Consider the following 21,306-nt stretch of genomic DNA (forward strand, 5'->3'; position numbering starts at 1 on the left):
CCAGAATCTCATGAATATGTGTTTCTTATTTTGTCTACATTGTTCTTAGTAACAAGACATTGTTAGGAGATGTTACAAGTTGGAGGGGTTGGGGCTGTCTTTATACAGTAGAACTCCGATTATCCGAATTAATTGGGGATCAGGCCGATTCGGATATGCAAAAATTCGGATAGTTGGATTTAGCATGGAAATTATGCAAAAAAGGAGTATTTTACATTAAATAAACAAAAGTCCTTTGAAAACGTTGTTATTTTAATACTATAGAGTACAGTAATAAACATGAGCACACATCAACGCAACTCTCAAGGTACAACGCAATTCGACTGCTAAATACACACGCGAACGGAACTGGCATACGGCTCAAGCGCACTGACCGGCGGGCGGCGAGACTGCAGTCGATGTGCAGGTGGAAGGGCGGGGTGTTCTAAATATAGCATGCGGGAGTCACGTTACCACGGTAACGGCACATACGCCTGGCGCACGGGCTCCTGCCCCTGTCTACGTCATGGCACGTTTCGTCGGGCGGGCGCCGTCACTGTTATTTGACGACTTTCAAATTTTACATAATTTCACCGAATCGTGATTCGGATAATTGGGGATTCGGATAATAGGGGTTCGGATAATCGGAGTTCTACTGTACATAATTTTAAATATATGTATACACATAAATGGTAAGGAATTGGAAGTAAACAATTAGTAATTTTTTAACTATCCATGTTCCACTGTAATTTATTTCAATAGAAACTGCTGAAAAACGAGTATGTAGTTTTCAAATATATACAATAAAATATGTTTGTCTGATTGGGAGTTTTTTTAATAATTAAAAGGAATAGCCCCCATATTTTTTAATTTGAAGTAAACAATTAATAATTTTTTAATTATTCATGGTCCACTGTAATTTATTTTAATACACTACAGAAAGAGATTTTATCTTTGTTATTTTAATTGTTTAACAAGAAAGTATAACAGGGAAAAAGCTGTATGAGCTTTTATAAAAATAAGAATTAAAGTATTTTTACTGTTTATTTTTGTCAAACTTGAAAGCATTCCTGTCATTTTTATTTTTAAATTTCATTTAGCAAGTATCCAAACTTTTGTAAGGCCATCTCTTTTTATTATCAGTACTACTTACTATTGATAGCAACTTCATAACGTAAGCATTAAGTAAACTGCCACCTGGGTCACAACTTGTGATAAAATATGTTCTTCTTAAGGCAGTTTTCATCGAACCTGAAGTAAAAGATTGGGAAGGATTTATTCACTATTGGACCGTAAATATTGATATCAGAAACAATTCCCATTGGATTGAATTGAGGGAATTAATTATTTAATACATACTTGCTCCATAGATCATTTTAAATATGTGGCAATTTTAAAAACCTATTACGAATAAAATAGCTGGATTTATAATTTGGTATTCCATGAACACAGATTTTGCATTTCCTCAAAATATTTTAAATTGATTCACATTTGCTGAAATACATTTCATTAAACTCCTCTTTGTCATTTAATATTTTTAGATTTAAAATAATTGTTTATCCTGACCATTGGTAACATTGCTATAAACTAAAGATTTACTTCTGTAAATATATTGTATGGTATATTTGTAAAAGTAGAAGCTGTGGTTGAAATATTGCACAATAAAGAAAATAAACCACATTCATTTTGAATGTAAACAAAATGGTTAAACCAAAGTGTTGTTATACAAGAAAATGTGGTTAGGCGTATATGGAAAAAGTTTGAGGAAAGACTTGTGCATTTTACTTTAGGCAATGTTTGCTAGAAAATAGTACATACCAAAGTTCATAGCTTCTGTTGTAACAAAATTCTAAGACCTGTTCTACAGCACAAAGAACAAAACTAAAAATAGGCTAGGTTAAAAAATTAATTATATATTTAAATACATAAAATTTACTTCAAATATTTAAATTGTTCTTTCTGTTGGTAGGAGATATATTGTGGTATACCATCCCATATATTTCGAACCATAGTTCTTGACTACTTTGTCTATGAATGTAAGCAAATCTTTTTTCAGAAAAGTAAATTACATTTGTGAAAGTTTCTACAATATAAATTGTGTTATTACTTCACTTTTGTGCAATCCGAAATTTTTCCTATTTTCATCTTTAACCATGTTTAATTTACAATCTTTTATCAACATCTCTTTATAGCCCAAAATTGTAATTGTTAAGTGAACCTGCAGAACTAGTTTAGAATTTTGAAACAGTTAATTTTATACATGAGAATAAGAGCTTAAATAATATATACATGTGGATAAAATGAATGCACAACCTAGTATTTCATTCCAAAAATTCAACACATTTTTTTTAATAAAAATATATTCATGTCAGTTTTACTAAAGTTTTCCAATTTACACTACATTCTACGTTATCACTTCCAGCTCCAGGTTGTGCGTTATTTTATCCAGGAGTGTATTACAAACATAACTTAAACACAATTCTGATACAAAAAATTGAGCACAACGAGTTGTACTCAATTATTAAGAGCTTTTTTTCTTTCATAAGCAAATTACATCAATTTTTGGAGCCTTACATTTCCAGCATTTTATATTATATTATACGTAAGCATTTTTTGCTCAATAGACTACAAAAATTTAACAATTCTTTTGTAGATGGCATAATACTAGAAAAAGTATAATTCAAGAAGTTGGGAATGTTAGTTCAATAATAATAAGCTTTGCCTATACCTCTCCTTTGGCTATTTTACTGTACCATTAATAATAGACCTACATTATCTGTTATACATTACTCCTGTTTCATAAGAAAGTGTAAAACCAATGAGTTTTTCCCCCCAAAAAGCGAATGGTTAATTTTGGAATGTTTTGATGGATATACAAGAAAGAATTATTATGCATAAGGGCTTCTCTTAGCTATAACTTCACATGGTAAAATAAAGACATTCTTTGACCTTTTTTTATTTATCATTTCTTATTGCAAACAACCGATGTGATATTTACCTTCGATTTTGAAAAATCCCCACATATTGTTACAAGACAAAATCATAACATAAGCAAAATAGTCTTGCATTTATTTCAATGGAAAATAACAGAACATACAGAGTGCAGGTCAACATAATATTATTAATTAATTGCTTATAAGCTAGTAAACTGTTGTAATACAGTAGTAAACTATTAGGTACTCTGAAACTGTTACAAGGTAGAACTTATCCAGGTCTTCTTTACAACACATCACACAACACCCAATTTATTTATGCAAAGGCTTCAAACGTGAGTCCAAGATACGTGAATTTCAGGTTACACATGAACTACTAAAAAGTGGTCCAAAGTTTTAAGGCCATCTCTTAAAGAAGCATAGTTAAACCCTAATCGTGCTCCAAGAAACTACCAAACAGACAAGTTGATGTAGAAAACCCACAAGAACGGGTGTGGGGAAGTTATACCTGTAGAAAATTCTAATCTATCACACTGACAAACAAAACGTAATTACTCTCCTACAATGAGTGAAGGTGACTTCTAAAACTAAAAATGCATCAGCTTTCAGCCTAGCCTAGAGTAAAACATACAAATTGCACTAACGAGTACCAAACAATAATTATTGAAACAGAAAACAATTAGATGGAAATCGCATTTGCATAATTTATAACAGAACTCACAATAACATGAAGGCACATACAAAAATAATACAAAAATGTGCAAATCAACTACAATGATAACACAAAACTTAATTGGTTAGTAACAGTAAAATAACAATAATTGTTTTAGCACTTTAAAATATAAATACTTGAATTTTAAAGTCCACTAAACTATTGTAACAATTATATAAGGAATTGAGTTGCAATAAATACTTCAAAGTTACAAGAGAAGCTAACAGGATGAAGTTCACTCGGAGGAGCTGAAATAACCGGAGGCATCACCACGGCAGATGGGACAGGTGCGGTTTGACTGAAATATTACACATATGTTATAACACAAGTCACTGCATTCTCACTGTTAGCTGCTAAGCGTGAATTTTCTTTGTCTACTGCACACTTCAGTTTTGTCTATAATATAGAATAATACAATAAGTTATGTGTATTTAGTAATTATATGTCATACTAACAATTAAAACTTTATAAAAAAAAGAATAACATACACTTAACTTGCTATTGTGACATATTAAAAGTGAACTTATAGTTACAGTTTATTAAATTTTAAATATTAAGCAATATTACCCTCCTTAATACAAGCTCAAGGTCCCAACCTTAAAAATTAAAACTTTCTGTGAAAATTAGATGAAGATCCAATAGTAAATAACAAAATGATTACTGCAAAAAGTGGTACATGATTTATATTGTAATATAAAATTATTACTTATTAAACAAAAATTTATTTACTTAAAGTAAATGTTACAATATTTTATTTTTAACACAAAGACATTAAATCCAAAATAAGACCTAAGATGTAAAATTGTATCTTTCTGTAATTTCAAAATTCAAATATATTTTTGAAATACCCCAAATAAATAAACCATGCTTACTTATGTAATGCTTAAGGTTTTCATATTAGAACTTTTAGAAAGAGTGACAAGTTGAAAAACGATCTGATCATAGTTCATGTTAATATTACAGTTTAAAACCTTCAAATAATACTTGCAATTAACAGTAATTATAAATTTTGGTTTATACATTGGTATGTCGTACAAAGTAATTACCAATTAGAATCCAACTGTTTAGGTATTTCAGATAAATTATATAAAATTTATGTTATTCCAAAGATTGAAAAAACATAGCAAAAAATGTAAATTACTAAAAAATGTTTTTGAAATTTTCAGCTTAGCTCGAATATTCCAAGCTACAACAATAAAAATCAATAGTAATTCATCATTACTACTTGAAATGCATAGTATTACATACCAAAGATGTAAGGACAACTTTTCTTGTATGAATCAATTTATTTTCGAAATTGCTTAGATTCTAATTGTATAACAAGTAAAGCTCGCACACTCAGTCAATTACCTTGAGCCACTTGTCGACGCACTTAGCGTGGAACTCGTGTGAGCAAGGTAGACCTCGCAACACTTGTCTGGGCTCGAAATCACACATGCAGACCACACAAGATGTCTGGTCGCCTTGGTGAGTCTCTGCATTAAATCTGAACACAAATACTTCAATATTATGCAATTGTTTTATTACAAGCAAATAATTTCTATATCAAACAAATCACAAATACTAGGTACAAACTTTATTATAACCTGGATTTTACTAAGAATTTGCAAAATGGGAGTACCAGTAGTAATTCATCCTTACTATTTTGAACTCATTAGTATGCTTTGATACTGCTGAGAAAAGTAGTACAACAATTGGGCCATTGTCTGTTAACCCTGGAACTGGCAAACGCCCGATATCGGGCGTTTTAGTCGCATCCTAGATGGCAGCGCCCGATATCGGGTGTTTTAATACATCTTTTATTTCTCAATATTACGTACTTAAAACACGATCAAAGAGTATCGGTATTGATACCAATCGAAAGAGGAAGGTTCAATTTATGTAAATAATACACTAATAAATGATTTATTTTTTCGGTACACGTTTATACGTCTTATAATCTCTGAACTATTTGTTTACATTCTCCCGCGTACCACGCCAGTTGCGCGCGCAGCGATGAGTCAACTGGTTCATTCGGCTATTGTTATTTCGTCAGCTGCATAGTGTCCTATCTAGTTTATTGTTTGTTTGAGTTTGTTGTAATGATGGTTGTGTATATTACACAATAATAGTAAGTTTTTTGTGCGTGTTTACGTAATGGATCGTAATTTCCGCGATCGTTCAAGTTGCATTTGAGAACTAGTTGTACATTGATACCAATCGAAAGAGTAAGGTTCAATTTATGTAAATAATACACTTATAAATAATTTTATCGTTTCGTTACACGTCCATACGTTTTATAATCTCTGAACTGTTTGTTTACATTCTTCCGCGTACCGCGCTAGTTGCACGCGCAGCGATGAGTCAACTGGTTCATTCGGCTATTGTTATTTCGTCACCTGCATGGTGTTCTACCTGGTTTATTGTTTGTTTGAGGTCGTTGTAATGATGGTTGTGTATATGACACAACAATAGTAAGTTTTTTGTGCGTGTTTACATAATGGATCGTAATTTCCGCGATCGTTCAAGTGAAATTCGAGATCTAGTTGTACATGAAATAAACAACAAAGAGGATTCCGATTTAGACATTCAATCAGAACATAATTAAATAAATATATAATAAAAAATTAAAAAATAGAAAATTAATATAAACTAATAGTTACAAGATTGTACAAATCCAAGTGAGCTTTGAAGTTCTTACTTTGTTGGTAAGTAGCACTTTCGAATGTCAGTGTATAATTTTTGTATCGTTTACCACATGTAAAAATAAATACCTTATAAACTATGTGTTGTTTTATTTTTACTCAGAATTAAATGCTCTTCCTTTTGTATATTTTGGATTTTGCGTATTACTAACAACAAAAATTTTACAAATCAAAAACTTTGAACTAACTTTTTTTTTTCTAAAAAACATTTTTTTTCCTGAAGAGGTAGAGTAAGGGTATTTTTTTTGTTTTAATTATATTATGTTAAAAATGTTCCTTGAACAATGCTGAATAAAGCAATATATAATATGACATAGGTACTTTATAGTAAACATGTAATAATGAAATAAATATAAGGCAATGTATGAAGTACTAAAACACTCTGCCACTGAGAGAAATATGACCGCCAGTTCCAGGGTTAAATAACAGGACTTAGCAGGCTGTGAACTTCATATATTATCTGTCATATATTTAATGTTTCTGGTTGGCATAACCACATAAAATATTGCTTTTTCTTTTAATGTAGTCACCTGATATTTGAAAGGATAATACAATTTCAGACATTTGCCAACGTTATTTGTTCCAAAATGTGTAATACTACGTTTCGAGGATTGAAATCTATCTTCATCAGGTTTTTTTTGTTCTCTTAGGACAAGAAGCTTATAAATTGCACTTAGTTCTGTAAGATCCTTAGTGCTGCTTCCGGAGTGACAGGATATTCAGGACGGGTAAGGTAAGGGGGTAGGGGCCGCCTCATATCGAGATCCATGAGGAAGAATTAGGGCACTAATCTCAAAGTCATGTCCCCCCAGAAGAAGGGGAGGCCAGCTCTGAACCAGCCTCTCCAGTCAAAGCAGGCAGGGGGTGGCACACCCTTATTGAGGCTAGCAAGAACCTCTGATAGTTAGGGAATGAAACCCACCAAATTCCAACAGTCATCTCCCCCAGTAGACTAGACCTATCGAACTGCCCTTGGACCCCAGAATCTCAACATTTGCGGTTAGTGATGTGCCAGTCCTGGACATCCATAGGTTAAGTGACACATTGGTATTTGCTGTGCCACTGGTAGATTCAACTGGAAGGTGTAAACCAGCCAGAAGTGATCCCTGATGGGTATCCTCATCAGGTTAGAAGACAATTAATACACTCAAGATTGAGATTCAACACAACACATAGTTTCTTTATTCAGTTTCTTTTCGATTATAATTTCTTGCTTATTCATTGTAGCTTGTCATCTTTTTCTGATTCCAACATAGTAGTAAAATAGTAAAAGGAATCAGCTGATTCTACTTCATGTTTGTTTAAAGTTATTGGTATGTTCTTTTTTTTAGTTAACTAATTTTTATATAGTTGATATTTTTGATATTGCAAGTAATGATTAGCTAATAGATATGTGGAATTAACGATTACATAGAATAGCACAACAAAATATTTTATATGAAGTTTTAGTGGAAGAGATGAAAACATAGAGCTTGGACACGACATGACTTGCCGCAAGTGTTGCATTATGTGTATTCCAGACAGCTTCCAAGACTTTCTCATAACATTCCAAACTCTAAAGGTACGTGTAAACACTTTATCAACTGGCAATTGAACATCTTGTTCCTTGCTTCAGTATGGTTATAATAAATACTCATAAATATTGATTTCCCTTTATGTTGTGTTTTTCTTTATAAAAATCAGTTTTATTGGCCATTAAGTACTCCAAAGATTACAATAGGCTTCGTCAAAATAACAAAATTTTTTAGCTTAATTCTAGTGATATAATATAAATATATACTAGTTTCCAGTCATGTCTGTTATAATAAATATATAATAAATACTTAAATCTACTCAAATAAATAAAACATAAAAAAAAACACAGAGACATGGAGTTAAAATCTAAAATTTAAAATAAATATAATAAATTATAGAATATCCTTATATATTTTTTGTATTTACAACATATCACATTTCATATAGGCTACTCCTCAACACTGTAAAATTCCTTAAGCTTAAGCCACTCTGACATATTTGATTTAAATTGTTTGAAAGGTAAAGCTCTAACAAAAAGAGGAAGCTTATTAAATAGTTTTAACTGCTGGTATTAAAAAATAAAGAAATATGAAATTTCAAACAAAGAATAATGTAATATTTATTATGTAACAACTTATAATGTTTGGGCCCAGTCTTCATAGAAGATGGACATAACAATAAAAATTTTATCTGCTGATACTAACTTGAAAGAGGGCAGTTGATCAATCTCACTACGATGCAGGCCTCGTGGTTTAGCTTCTCCCAGACGCTCTGCTAGACTCAGTAGTGCTTCGTAGTTCTCTGTCTCCGTAGAATCGGGTGAACTAAGTTCGTTCTGGCTGTACGGCGACAGTGGTGGGTTAGAGAACATAGCTCTGTAACGTAAAAGCATAATATCACTTTACAGAACCCATCATTTCAGATGTGCAAGAACTAAGTTTTGAATCAGTGACTGTTCAGCCCTTTATTTACTTCATAAACCCTTAAAACGAGCCACACTGATATATCTGTAGTACAGGATGTGCAACATGTGGTCTCACTCAATTTTCTTATTTGTATTTATTGTGTACTTAACAATTCACGGAAGTACAGAAACACATAAAAGTATTGATTTATGACCGCAGTGAAGACCAACAATAAACATTCACTAGTGTTAAAACCAGTTTAATTTTCTTGCATTGTTTTGTGAGGTGGCACAGGACAGGCAGTGGCAAACTGTTAATTACAACCTAGTATGTAATATGTTCACATAGTTTTCAATTCTTATTAAAATTGTAATTGGTATATTTCAAAATGAATGATAATTTTTAATGTATTAACAATTAAGAGAGCAAATGGAAATACAATCTTGCATTGCCTCCTTGCAACAGTGAGAAAATTTAGAGACTTTTCAGCTGAACTCTAAAACCTGTACTTGCACATCTCCTGAGCTGATTCAGAATACTGACTTGCTACCTCAGTGTATCCTGCAATGTATTTGCTGCAGGTGGTAAGTTACAGTAGATAACCACTTCAAGTGGTCATTTGGTCACTCCTGGCCCAATACCTTATCCTGGCGTTCATATGAAACATTACACAGACATATCATAGTATATCCAAGCTACATTACAAATTTCAATATAATTAATACAGTTACAATGACATATTATATAATGAAAACTACAACATTTCTCAAAACATTCAAAAAATACAAGGCTGTGTTGTTTTTTTTAATCCATAAGTCAGAGTACTTACGGTTTTTAGGGAGAGTTTAGGCCATAACAATTATACAGAGATACAATTAATAACAATGTGTGAAATATTGCCAGTAGATGAGTTTAAATTTTTTAGAAAAAGATATGATGTTATCAATAGATATATATCATAAAAATTGCTTTTTAAAACAACTGTGTTGCGTGTTATTGGGCATTGTGATCCCTTTGTATTAGAAAAATCCAGAATACTGTACACTGGAACGCTACTGTCTGACAAAGATTAGGACGATAAGATATCAGATTTTAACGCCCATATAAGCAGGAATTTCCAGTTCTTCCTTTCAGTTCAATGTAGTACTTTATTAAGTTATTTAAAAACGGGAATATAACTGTATGTAAAATGTTGTCCCGGCCAAATTTTGAGGTTTCCTTGCACCAATAAAATGACATCACACAATATTGTATTGGAATTTTTATTTTAAAGTACGATTCTCATTTCCCAAATTACTGTTCCAAACAAATGTTTAGTAGCTAATGGCACCTAAGAATCCATGCCATGATTTGAATAAAATTGTACCAAGCTCAGAACAAAAAATGCAATACTTATGTATTTTAATACATACATAAAATAAGGTAAACTTTCTTTACATTTGTTATTATTATAAACAAACTATGGAAACAATATTGTATATTTCTAGATAACTATTTATTTGTATATGAAGCCTTGTTAAATCTTAATCTACACCTGAGAGCAGCAAAGTAGACAGTTAGGGTCCAGCCAACAGTGGTGCGGTTGCTATATAGCCTCACTCCTGGTAAAAACATCTCATAACAATATTGGTTTATAGTTTTGTATTAAAAATCTGGTTAGCTTCTTTTACAAATCCTTCATTCGCCCCAACATGACGAATGACAAGACACTTTCCATTTTCTTTTGAATTAAAGCATTTGACAATTTATAAAATAGAAACATATATGAATATTTGGATGGTTATTGTAAAATAACATTGAATATAAAGGTAATTTGTTTATTCTTTAATAATGTACTTCTCCTTAAAATATTTTCACATAGTTTGCACTATGTATACATATTAATATTATCCAATATAAAATACAAACTCACAATTATTTACAGCTAACAAACAATTGCAAATCCTACGCAATGTTTGCTTATTTAAATTCTTCTTGTGTTCTTATTTATTAAAAAAGTAAAAAAAAAAAATCATATAGGAAATATGAACTATTATTATTAATTTATTAAAATAGATATGATATTTTAAGGCTTTAGGACATCATGGGTATAAATCTGATGTATTTTCACATCATGTTTAAAAATTATAATATAAATTGTAAATTTATAAAAATATATGGACATTTTATACTAATTTTGTATACAACTCACGTCTGGAAATACAAGATGAAAAATATTACAGTAAGTTAGAACACATTTTACGTAAAAATATAGAGTTGTAATATATACTGAATATACAAATATTGATACAATTACTTGAATTTTGAGCCTACAGAAATTATTTCTTATACTAAAATGTAGACTTCTTCAGGCTCCTTTTTATGTAGTATCTCATTAACCCGCGAGAACTCGCGCTACAAGAAGTTACGCAAGAACTCGCGTTGTTAAATCGAATCTAACATCCTCCAACCAACTAAGAACGGCTTTTTCATGGTCTTGCAATAATTGTGAAGTCATGAAAGAGCAATCTACGAAATATAACACAAAAGCAAACTGAAAAACAAGAAAAATCACTAAACTGATGATGGATTTAAACTGGCAGTTACGCGATCACTCGCGCCATTAGATCGCTCCTAATGATCACTCGCGCTGTTAGGTTGAAACTAATAACCCGCGAGGAGCGTCAACCCCCCTATGTTAGATTCAATCTAATGGCGCGAGTGTTCCCGGGTTAACAAAAGGTCTCATATTTTTCAGAGTGCTAATGTTAAAAACGGAGAACATCACTGAGTCAAGGTATGTATCTGTCAGGTGGAAGGACATTCAACAACACAGCACAACTCTGATTGGGTGAGGCTATGGCGGGCCATAGGAGCCCCCACTCACACCCTCAACTGTCCTATTTTCTTTACTCCCGTATAGATATGGCACTATTTTTGTATTTAGAATTTCTACAAAAACTATTATGTTATGGGTCTAATACTATGATAGCCATACCTAAACAATACTATTTTTTAAGAAAAATTACAATTACATTATCACTAAATGTTCTTGCAGAGAGATTTTAGTGTTCAAACAAACTGATACAGAAAATATTGAAAACATTCTGCTTTGGGGAGCTATTGAACAACAACCATCCAAAAGACAGTTATAGATCTTTTTCGGCAATAAGGTAAAGAATATGACACATATTCTATTTTGTTGATACAATAATACAGAAAATGTTCTAACAGATTTGTTATTTATATGCATTATTTACTAGATTGTTATATGTAAGAGGCTGTAATTATTGAAACACAATACACACTTTTGAGATATAAAAACAAATATGGTATTGTGTACAGGTTCTAAATAAAAAAACCCGCAACCCACTATTGCTCAGCCTTTACTCATATTCTCCTATACTCCTGCAAAGTTTAAACAATATATCTCACGCCTAAATGCATTGAACATCAGTTTATTTGCTACAACTCAGACTTGTAATATATATATATATATATAAAACACTATACACATGAGCCATGTTTTATTCATATATTTATATATAATTACTTCAATAAAAATACTCATTAAAGCGATGTTAAACATGCCCAAAAGAACATAAACAATGTTCCTACAAGATTTTAAAACTTTGAAACAACCAGATTTCTTTGTTGTTACAAGAAAGAAAACATGTTGTTACAAGTATACTAACATGTTTTTGCTTAAAAAAAAAATGTATAGTTCTTTTATAAAACAAAAAGTATTACAGTCACAATAATATAATTCTTTAATAATAGTTTGCATCAAAACATCCAATTCTTGGCACATATAGATCAAAGTACGTTTGACTGTCAGAATACAGTCATAATTGAAAGTCTGAAGAGAAGCAAACAAAATGCAAAACTCCTACATATTGATAGTTTAAAACCTATTGAATACAATACACTTAATTGAGTTGAGTAGCATAGTACAATGTTAAATTATCGAAATATGAATGTCAACGTATGTGATGTTGATACTTGATGTACTTTTTATACTGTTAATGTAAACATTGCCACAGCACTCAATGTTGCAATTGTAGATGAGGTGGTATCTTTGTGCATATCACAGAAGGAAAATCCCTTGTCACTATCACAAGAATTGCCATCCTAGGCTCTGGCTTATGCAGTCGAGTTTTCATATTAGAGTGAAGGATGTGTCATCCTCTGATTGTACCTATTGTGAATTAAAAATCAATTTGAATAACTTGATTTTGGACGATTAAACACTTAAAAAAAAATTTGTTGTTGCACTTGTCACATTACTCAGTGTAGCAGTTAGTAATCCATGATCTCTTGAATAGTTGGATGATTGAGTTAAAATAAAATCTCTACCAGGGACATATTTTGTTTTTTGTATTCTTTGATATTTATATAAAATTAAAATAATAATGATACTCACAAGAGGTGAAGCCAGCCAGCCTGGTACGCACTGGGGGCTTGTAACTGAGGTCTCCACCGCCGTGCAGAGTTGCGACGTGGAAGAGCTGCTGCATGTCTGCGCACATCCAGTGGCGCTCCTCGTACCTAAAGACAACCAGACACTGGTAAGAAACAATACATTGTGCTAACCTTTAATATATCTGTACCTGACCTCAATGGACAGACTCAATCAAAAATTTCCAAATCACAATATTTTGCTTAATAATTTGCTAACAATTTATTTTTGAAGCAACTTTTATGTCCGAGATATATTTTTAATTTGAGAATAAACCATGTGAGATTAACATACTTTTTATGTCTTAAAAACATTATTTTTTCTTTGAAATGATATTCACAATTACACTATGGTTACCTTTATATCTTTACTAGCAGTTACTCACGGCTTCATCTGCAGTTTAGTAGGTTAAGCACCTGTATGAGTACTTCTGGTTCAAGTGAATTATATTTCCTATGTCAATGTTGAGTTTTCTTTCTTGCCACTATCAAGAAAATATGTTAAAAAGTGTATATTTATAACCATTGTAAATTGCTCCGGCCTTGGTATTTTTGTTCCATAATTGATTTTGCCATTTTCCTGATTAACATAATATATAAACATACACAACTCTGAGAAGCCTACTTCTGTGGAAAGACAATTAAGATAGGTTTCATAAAAGTCTATAAATGTATAGTAAAAAGATAGAATACTTTGTATTTATATCTGCACTGCTAGCAATTATCCACTACTTTGCATGCAATTTAGAAGGGATTGCATGTGTATGACCACTGCTGGTTCGAGTGAATTTTATTTCCGAGGCCAATGTTGAGTTTGCCAATCATGAAAATATAAATCACAGATCAGACAAGCCTACTTCTGTCCAACTACAACTAAGATGGGTTTTAAAAGTTTTAAATTATACTATTTACGTGGTTGTTTCTTTATAAACTGAAAAATATGTTTAATATTTTAAAACATTTAGAGCTGGAATTGGTACATTAGTTCAAAAACATAGTCCAGTGAACTTTCATCTAGCATAGTTATTGCCAATTTTAAAGGGAGTCTTCGGAGTCAAATTCTGACTATCTCATGTCTTAGGACATTTTCCAAGGTAGCTTTTAAAGTATATTTCTAAATTAGAGTACTGAATTAATTGCTGAAATCTAAAAACGATATGAAAACTAATGGTTGCTTCTTAGAGAACTAGAAACACACTATAAATGTAAACAAATTGAAAATAATGGAATTAAACATATCATTGTGCTGTCACAAAACAATTTTTACATAGAACAGTTTATTACATTTGACAGGCTCTTTCAATTAATATTTCACAACTTTAGAGACCAAGATGGGATTTTTCATTACTAGCAAGACCAGCGGAGCGTAGTCCGGAGGCATTTTTGAAATAAGAATAAGCGTATATTCATCAAAGGGGCCAAAAGAAGGTCCATGTAAAATTTCAGTACTATCGGTTGTTGAATATTTTACACGTACGAGGGGTATCCAAAAAGTAAGTTTCCCTGTTCTGTAAAAAGACGCGTACGTAACACAGCGTGCAGCTGTGGGCGGGGATATGTAGCGCGGTTCGGTTGGCAACAGGTGCGCCGGTCACTGGCCCATTGTCACGCTTCTCAGTCAGTTGCTGCCCAAACATCATGGAGACTCCACTGCGTTCTGCCGCCAGTTGCGAAGTCCGTAGTGTTATTCGTTTCTTGACCGCCAAAAACGAAACTGCCGTTGAAATTCATCGTCAGTTGTGTCAAGTGTATGGTGAACATGTTATGTCCGTTCAGATGGTCCGTCGTTGGCGTGCAATGTTTTTGGAAGGAAGAGAAAATGTTCATGACGATGAGCGTAGTGGCCGACCGGCCAATTCTCGGCAACCTGACGTCAATGATAAGCGAGTGACTCTCGATGAAATTATGGATAAACTGCCGTCAAGTGTTGAAGTTAGCTGGTCATCTGTGCACAATATCATGACAGAAGATCTTCAGCTTGCAAAAGTGTGTGCAAGATGGGTGCCTCGCTTATTGAGCAATGCCCATAAACAACAACGAATGGCTGCTGCCCAGTCTTTCTTGCGATTGTTTGACGATGAAGATGAAAACCTTTTCAGTAGAATAGTCACTGGTGATGAAACATGGATTCACCACTCAACTCCAGAGACCAAACGCCAGAGTATGGTGTGGCAAAAAAAAGGAAAGGCAGCTCCTCAAAAAGCCAAAGTTATTGAGTCGGCAGGAAAGGTAATGGCTACAGTTTTTTGGGACTGCCGTGGAGTGTTATTGATTGACTATCTTCCTCGTGGCGAAACCATAAATGCAGAAAGGTATTGTGAAGTTCTCACCAGACTTCGGCGGGCAATACAGAATAAACGGCGCGGACTTTTGTCGTGCACGGTTCTGCTTATTCAAGATAACGCCCGACCACACGCTGCTCGTGCAACAATGGAACTTTTGAGGAAATTTAAGTGGGATGTTTTTGGTCATCCTCCATACTCACCAGATCTTGCGCCTAGCGATTTTCATCTGTTTCCGGAGCTGAAAAGACACCTTGGCGGTCGGCGATTTGCCAACAGCGATGACCTTCAAAATGAGGTGGATACTTGGCTTACAAATTTGGCGGGTGAATTTTGTGATGCTGGAATAAAAAAACTACTTCCTAGATACCAAGAGTGCTTAGAAAGGGATGGTAACTATGTAGAAAAATAAGGTATGATGTAAAAAGTTGAATAAATGTGTTTCAGTTATTTTTTGAGTCTTTTTAATTTTTTCATAATTAATGGAAACTTACTTTTTGGATACCCCTTGTAAAAGCAAAACATACAAACAAAGGCACTTCCGCATTTATAATGTTATTAGGATAGTTATCTTTACTGAAACTACAGTAGTGTTATAATTGTTCATGCCAGATTAGGTTTTACTTCGCCAAATTGCACTTGTATCATGTTATTCTTTATTCGAGCTGCTGACTTTTCCTCAAAGTTACATTGTGCTGTATTTACTATTACATTTCACACAAAACAACCAACAAGAATCAATATTGGAAACAATTCCTGTTGATTATCGTGAATTGGTAAATATAGAGAATATACCTCAGCATGGCTGGACTTACATATGGTTATAGGGCTATAGCCTAGGATGGCAGATTTTGAGGGATGGCAAATGTTAGGCCTAGTATTATTGCTACAATATAAAAATAGGCTCTTTTTGCATTTCGATAATTACTCTGCTCTATTATGATGTTACAGTATACAAGGTAGGAATATGCCACACCACGTGTCATGTAACAGGATTTGCTGAGGTTCAAAAGGCAAAATTTCAAGTCTATAACTCATTTCATTATTGACAGATAGAATGACAGACAATAATATGGCAATGAAATTTTTACATACCCCGACAAACAAAAGAGAAAATTGTGTCCGCCAACTAAGTGATAGACTTCAACAACACTCAGCCAAATCCCATGGTTGGACTTGCAACATCACCGATCTCAATCTTGTCTATGTAGAAATTATGTTTTACACAAATTTTCTACAGATGAAATCTTTCTCAAGATATCAGGCCACATGAAACTTGTACTGTTGATCTTAGTACAACAAATGCAGATACTAACCTCAGATATGAATATGGAGGGTGGTGAGGCGACTTGTACTAGTGGGGCGGGGTGGAAGGGCGGAGCAGGCTCCTGGCGAGGGGGCACCAGGTAGGAGCCAGGTACAGTAGCTAGTGGTGGGGGTGTGTAGCCGCCGTGATGATGGTGATGGTGGTGAGCTGGTGGAGGGGCATGATGTGGAAGACAGCCACCAAATGGAGAAGGCACCTGAAATAGTTTATTTGAACTATCATTCTAAATAACTGAAAGATTAATACTTAAGTATACACAAATTTTGGTAATTACAAAATATGTAATGACAAATTTTATTTTTTGTAGATGTGTAATGCACATTTTATGTTTTGTAGAATTTTTTACAATCCCAATACTGTAGTAGTTTGGATTTATATGATGGAAGAATACAATTTTAACACTTTGAGTGCTGGCCCTAAATGACATGTAACTCTGTAGAATGCTGGGCGTTTTTGGTGGTTTTCAAAACTTTATGTAAAAAAAAGTATTTAAGGTATGAGAAAAATACTTACATGCCTTAATTCAGCTTACTTTCGTCTTTCTTTTAACGTGAGATTGTTAGTGGTTTTTTAAAAAACTACACATAAAAAATGTTTTTTTAAAACATATATTTTTGGAAAAAAAATTATTTTTTGAGACAGTTTTTTTTATTTAACCCACTAAACTAAGCATATATACAATTATTTACAATGACCCATTTACAAATATAAACTGTCCTTTGAATAATACAAATCATGTTTTTATGTTTTGTAGTTTCTTGACAAAAAACTATGCCGTCATATTGATGCGTCGGCATCACTTTCGCTGTCAGCACTGTTTTCAGCATCTGTAACATAATAATATACTATGTAAAATATGAATATATTTTCATTTTATTCATAAGAATAGAATATTAGTTGAATAAAGTTAATTTATTATAATACAAATTATAGTTTGATTCACGAAAACAATAACGTAACCAAACTTTTAGACTGATGTTTATATGATAAATAGACTTACTTATTCTTACCTGAAGTATGTGTCTAATCTTCTTCCATTAAATCAGGATCAATGTCAGAATCGTCAAAAATACTATCTACACCAATAAAACTATCTTCATCTAATACATCGCTGATCGCAACGTCGTTCAAGCTGCGAGAAGCCATGATTGCGACATCGACTGCCGGCTGCAACGAACGTCACGTCAGCGGCACGTAAACAACGCGACCGAAGTTGCTTTGTCTTTAAGCTCATAAAATACATCTGACGCTTTCTAGCGGTGAATTGTGTTACTAAAAACCCAAATAACATTGTAGAGTAGGCAAAACCCGTTTAAATACGGACAATGTAATATAATACCAATTGAAATGACAACCACGTAAAACTACGGGATTAGCATTCTTCCGAAGTTTCGCCGTTCCGTAAAATTACGGGATTAGCACTCTAAGTGTTAATGGTCATATATGAGGCATATGCAGAGAGTAAACTGTAATGAGGGTCTCATGGCCAAAACGATACTGGTTCGAGGTTAGTATGTCAAGAACTGTCGAAGTTACAATATGTTTTGAGAAAAAGATGCTGATAACAGGGAGGATACTGATGAAGAAAACACTGAAAATATCTCATTTATAAGCCATGCAGAAGCAGCATCTCATTTGGCCGAATTAATGGTTTATTTCAAGCAACAAGAAGAGACAACACTGGCCGAGCTTCTCATATTGAAAAGGATGCATGACCACATGGCATGGAAACGCCATTCAAAGCTAATGAAAATTAACAAAGTTCTTTCAGATAAATTAAACAGTATATACTGTATTATACTTTTTTTGTGATGTGTATTTTAGGTATTTTTTCAATATAGAAGTGTTGTATTGTTTGTACATGTTGTTCTTTATTTTTTCAATGTTCTCTGTTTAACTTGGATATGTCGAATCAGCCGCTGTCCCAGCATGTCCGACTTAATGAGCTGCACTATAATTCCATACATGGAGTGGAGGAATTTATCTCCATGGAGATTGCAGCATCTAAAATCCTCCACACCTTGCCTGGCCTCCACTCGATTCAACTTATGTTGGTCTGTCAACTGTTTTAGGACCCAGCTGGCTGACATTTTCCGATATTCAAGAGTTTCTACGATGGTTTCATATAGCAGTGATCTAGAGGTTTGTGAAAATATCACAGAAAGTTCATTAACTGTCCAATGTGCAATCATTATGGAGTACATTTTAAATTTTTCAAAAATTTCAGTAAGAATTTAAGGTCTTCTGCTCCTCTGATCATCATGCACAGACGTACAACCATTTTTTAACTTGTGAGACCAATTGAACACATCCTTATGATTCTTAGCTATATCACCATATGCAGTTTTAACTCATTATAATCGTCAACCAGAGTTTTCCTTTCCAAACAAGAAAATGGATGATGCTATGTTTTTTGCACTTGGCAGGAGATTGAATTAACATTTTTCACAAAACGTATTGTTGCATCGACAGTTCTTGACATATTGGCCTTGAACTGGTATCGTTGTGGAGAGGCGGAATCAGGCTACACTGGAATGTAGCAAACACATCGAAAAAAAAATCCATCCGGCCATGAGAGCCTCAGTACACATACTTTATGAATATGCTTCGTATTTCAACAACAATATTATAGAAGACTACTAGTTAACATTGTTAACTACTTAGTTTTAACAATTTTATAACTATTGTCACAGCCATAATTTGACTCCTTTTATTTCTGTTAAGAGGTTCACATCACAGCTTAGATGACCATTAGTGGGAGCTTTGGCTATTTTTGACTTAAGTTACCAGTGATATAATGTATTATGCCTTATTTAAAGGTAATATTATTTGCAAAAACTTAGTTTCTTTGAAATTAAACAATATTACCTAGAGAAATAAAGGTATTAAATATCTTTTCGTACAAATTGAAAGGTCATATATATATATATACACACACACAATTCCTTGAAAACAAAACTAAAAGAAATATTATCTATGATCCAACAAAATATAACTATGAACAAGCATCCAAAAGTGTTATTTAAGTAAAACATCCAAAAACCTGAATTATTTTGAAAACATGTGACCCAGATAATATATAATATAATTACATGTTTTAAAATCATTGCAATAAAGTCAATGACATAATGTGACAACATTGAATTATGTTGAAGTCACCAAAGAGCCTGCTTGCATAAATAAATGGTATGTTAGTTAAAATAAGTTTATAGTATTGTAATAATATAGGACTCATCTATAATAGTCCTTACACTCAAACTGGTCTGAACTGGAACGATACCGACAACAAGTAGCAGGACTCAAGATAACAAGTAGTCTCTATTGAATGTTCAACAATGCAATTCCCAATATAGTTTAGTAATATCCAGTTTAAAACTGAAGGAACAGAAAATTAGTCCAGATGTTGAAGGTTATGTACATTTGAGTGCTGCATATGGGAAGGTTTACTTTATTTCTTCAGCAGTTACCTGACATGTAGGGTTGAACTGCGGAGGGTTGTAGAGACAGGGGGAGGGTGGAGTGGTGTTGGCCTGACACACAGTGATTGGTGTAGAGTACAGTGACAGAGGTAACGTGACCGGCACCTATAAAAACCAAGCTTAAGAGCCGGCTGTGCTGGTGGCCATCTTGTAGAATAATGTTGAACTTCATGCAATTTTAGATTCATATTTGTAATCAAATGGTTTTTAGTTTTTTAAATATTTATAAGTTAAAAAAAAACTCACTTTTTTGTACTTCATTGTTTATTGTATACATTTTTATTTTTGGATGCGTATTAATTAAACTTTTTAAATGAGGTGTCTCCCATAATGCTATGATCAAAAATATGGGTGGGTGTAAAAGTGCATGAAGTTTAACACTATTCTTATGAGGGAAATCTCAAGGTAGTATCACTACAGACAGCTCTTAATTATTGTTGTTGTAACATCGGAATAATTGTAGTATAATGAGAAAAAAGAGAATTTACATCACATTATCAGATATTATTTATAAGGGAAGCTAAAAAAGAGTAAAACATATTATTCCATTTAACCTATTTAAAAAAATGTACTAATTATTTTAAAATCAAGAATAATTAAAAATGGAACAATATTAGAAAATACTTTGAAGTTCTAATTTCTTTTGAAAAGCATTACTAATAAATCTGTTACTTACACAGTTTGTCTTCATTTTATAAACTTAAAAACAATTTAAAAGCAATAATATATTTTTTAAATCTTAGCTTGATAATTTGTATTAAGACGTTTTGGGGAAAATGTTTAAAAAGGCACTACCAAAATCACAAATATACAGAAACAAGAAAACATTATTCTCAGCATGTCTGTCAATTTATATCCTTATAAAAAAAGAATATATATATTCTAGTTTTAAATTGATGAATGACCATTTTTATCATCAACTTTTATCAAAAGCAATGATTAATCAACTTTACAAAAATATTCAACAGAAGGAAGTAATTAACCATTAAACTGAATCAGAATATTTAGGTAAAAAGTAACTGGTAAGAAAAAAAACGTCTTATCAAATGTTTT

General features: G+C 32.7%; 1 protein-coding gene across 1 annotated transcript; it reads right to left on the bottom strand.

Annotated features, from left to right (window-relative positions):
- Positions 1-3,027: 3,027 nt before the first annotated feature.
- Positions 3,028-16,970, bottom strand: LOC124372453 (E3 ubiquitin-protein ligase RNF38-like; the record flags this gene model as incomplete). The annotated part of the gene is given in 5 exon segments (XM_046830854.1): positions 3,028-3,922; positions 4,975-5,110; positions 8,528-8,698; positions 13,131-13,255; positions 16,764-16,970. Coding segments are annotated over 5 exon segments (702 nt in total), but the record flags the coding sequence as incomplete, so codon positions are not given.
- Between the last annotated feature and the right edge of the window lie 4,336 nt (positions 16,971-21,306).

This window comes from Homalodisca vitripennis, unplaced genomic scaffold (assembly GCF_021130785.1).
Source record: "Homalodisca vitripennis isolate AUS2020 unplaced genomic scaffold, UT_GWSS_2.1 ScUCBcl_3279;HRSCAF=8721, whole genome shotgun sequence".
Taxonomy (NCBI): domain Eukaryota; kingdom Metazoa; phylum Arthropoda; class Insecta; order Hemiptera; family Cicadellidae; genus Homalodisca; species Homalodisca vitripennis.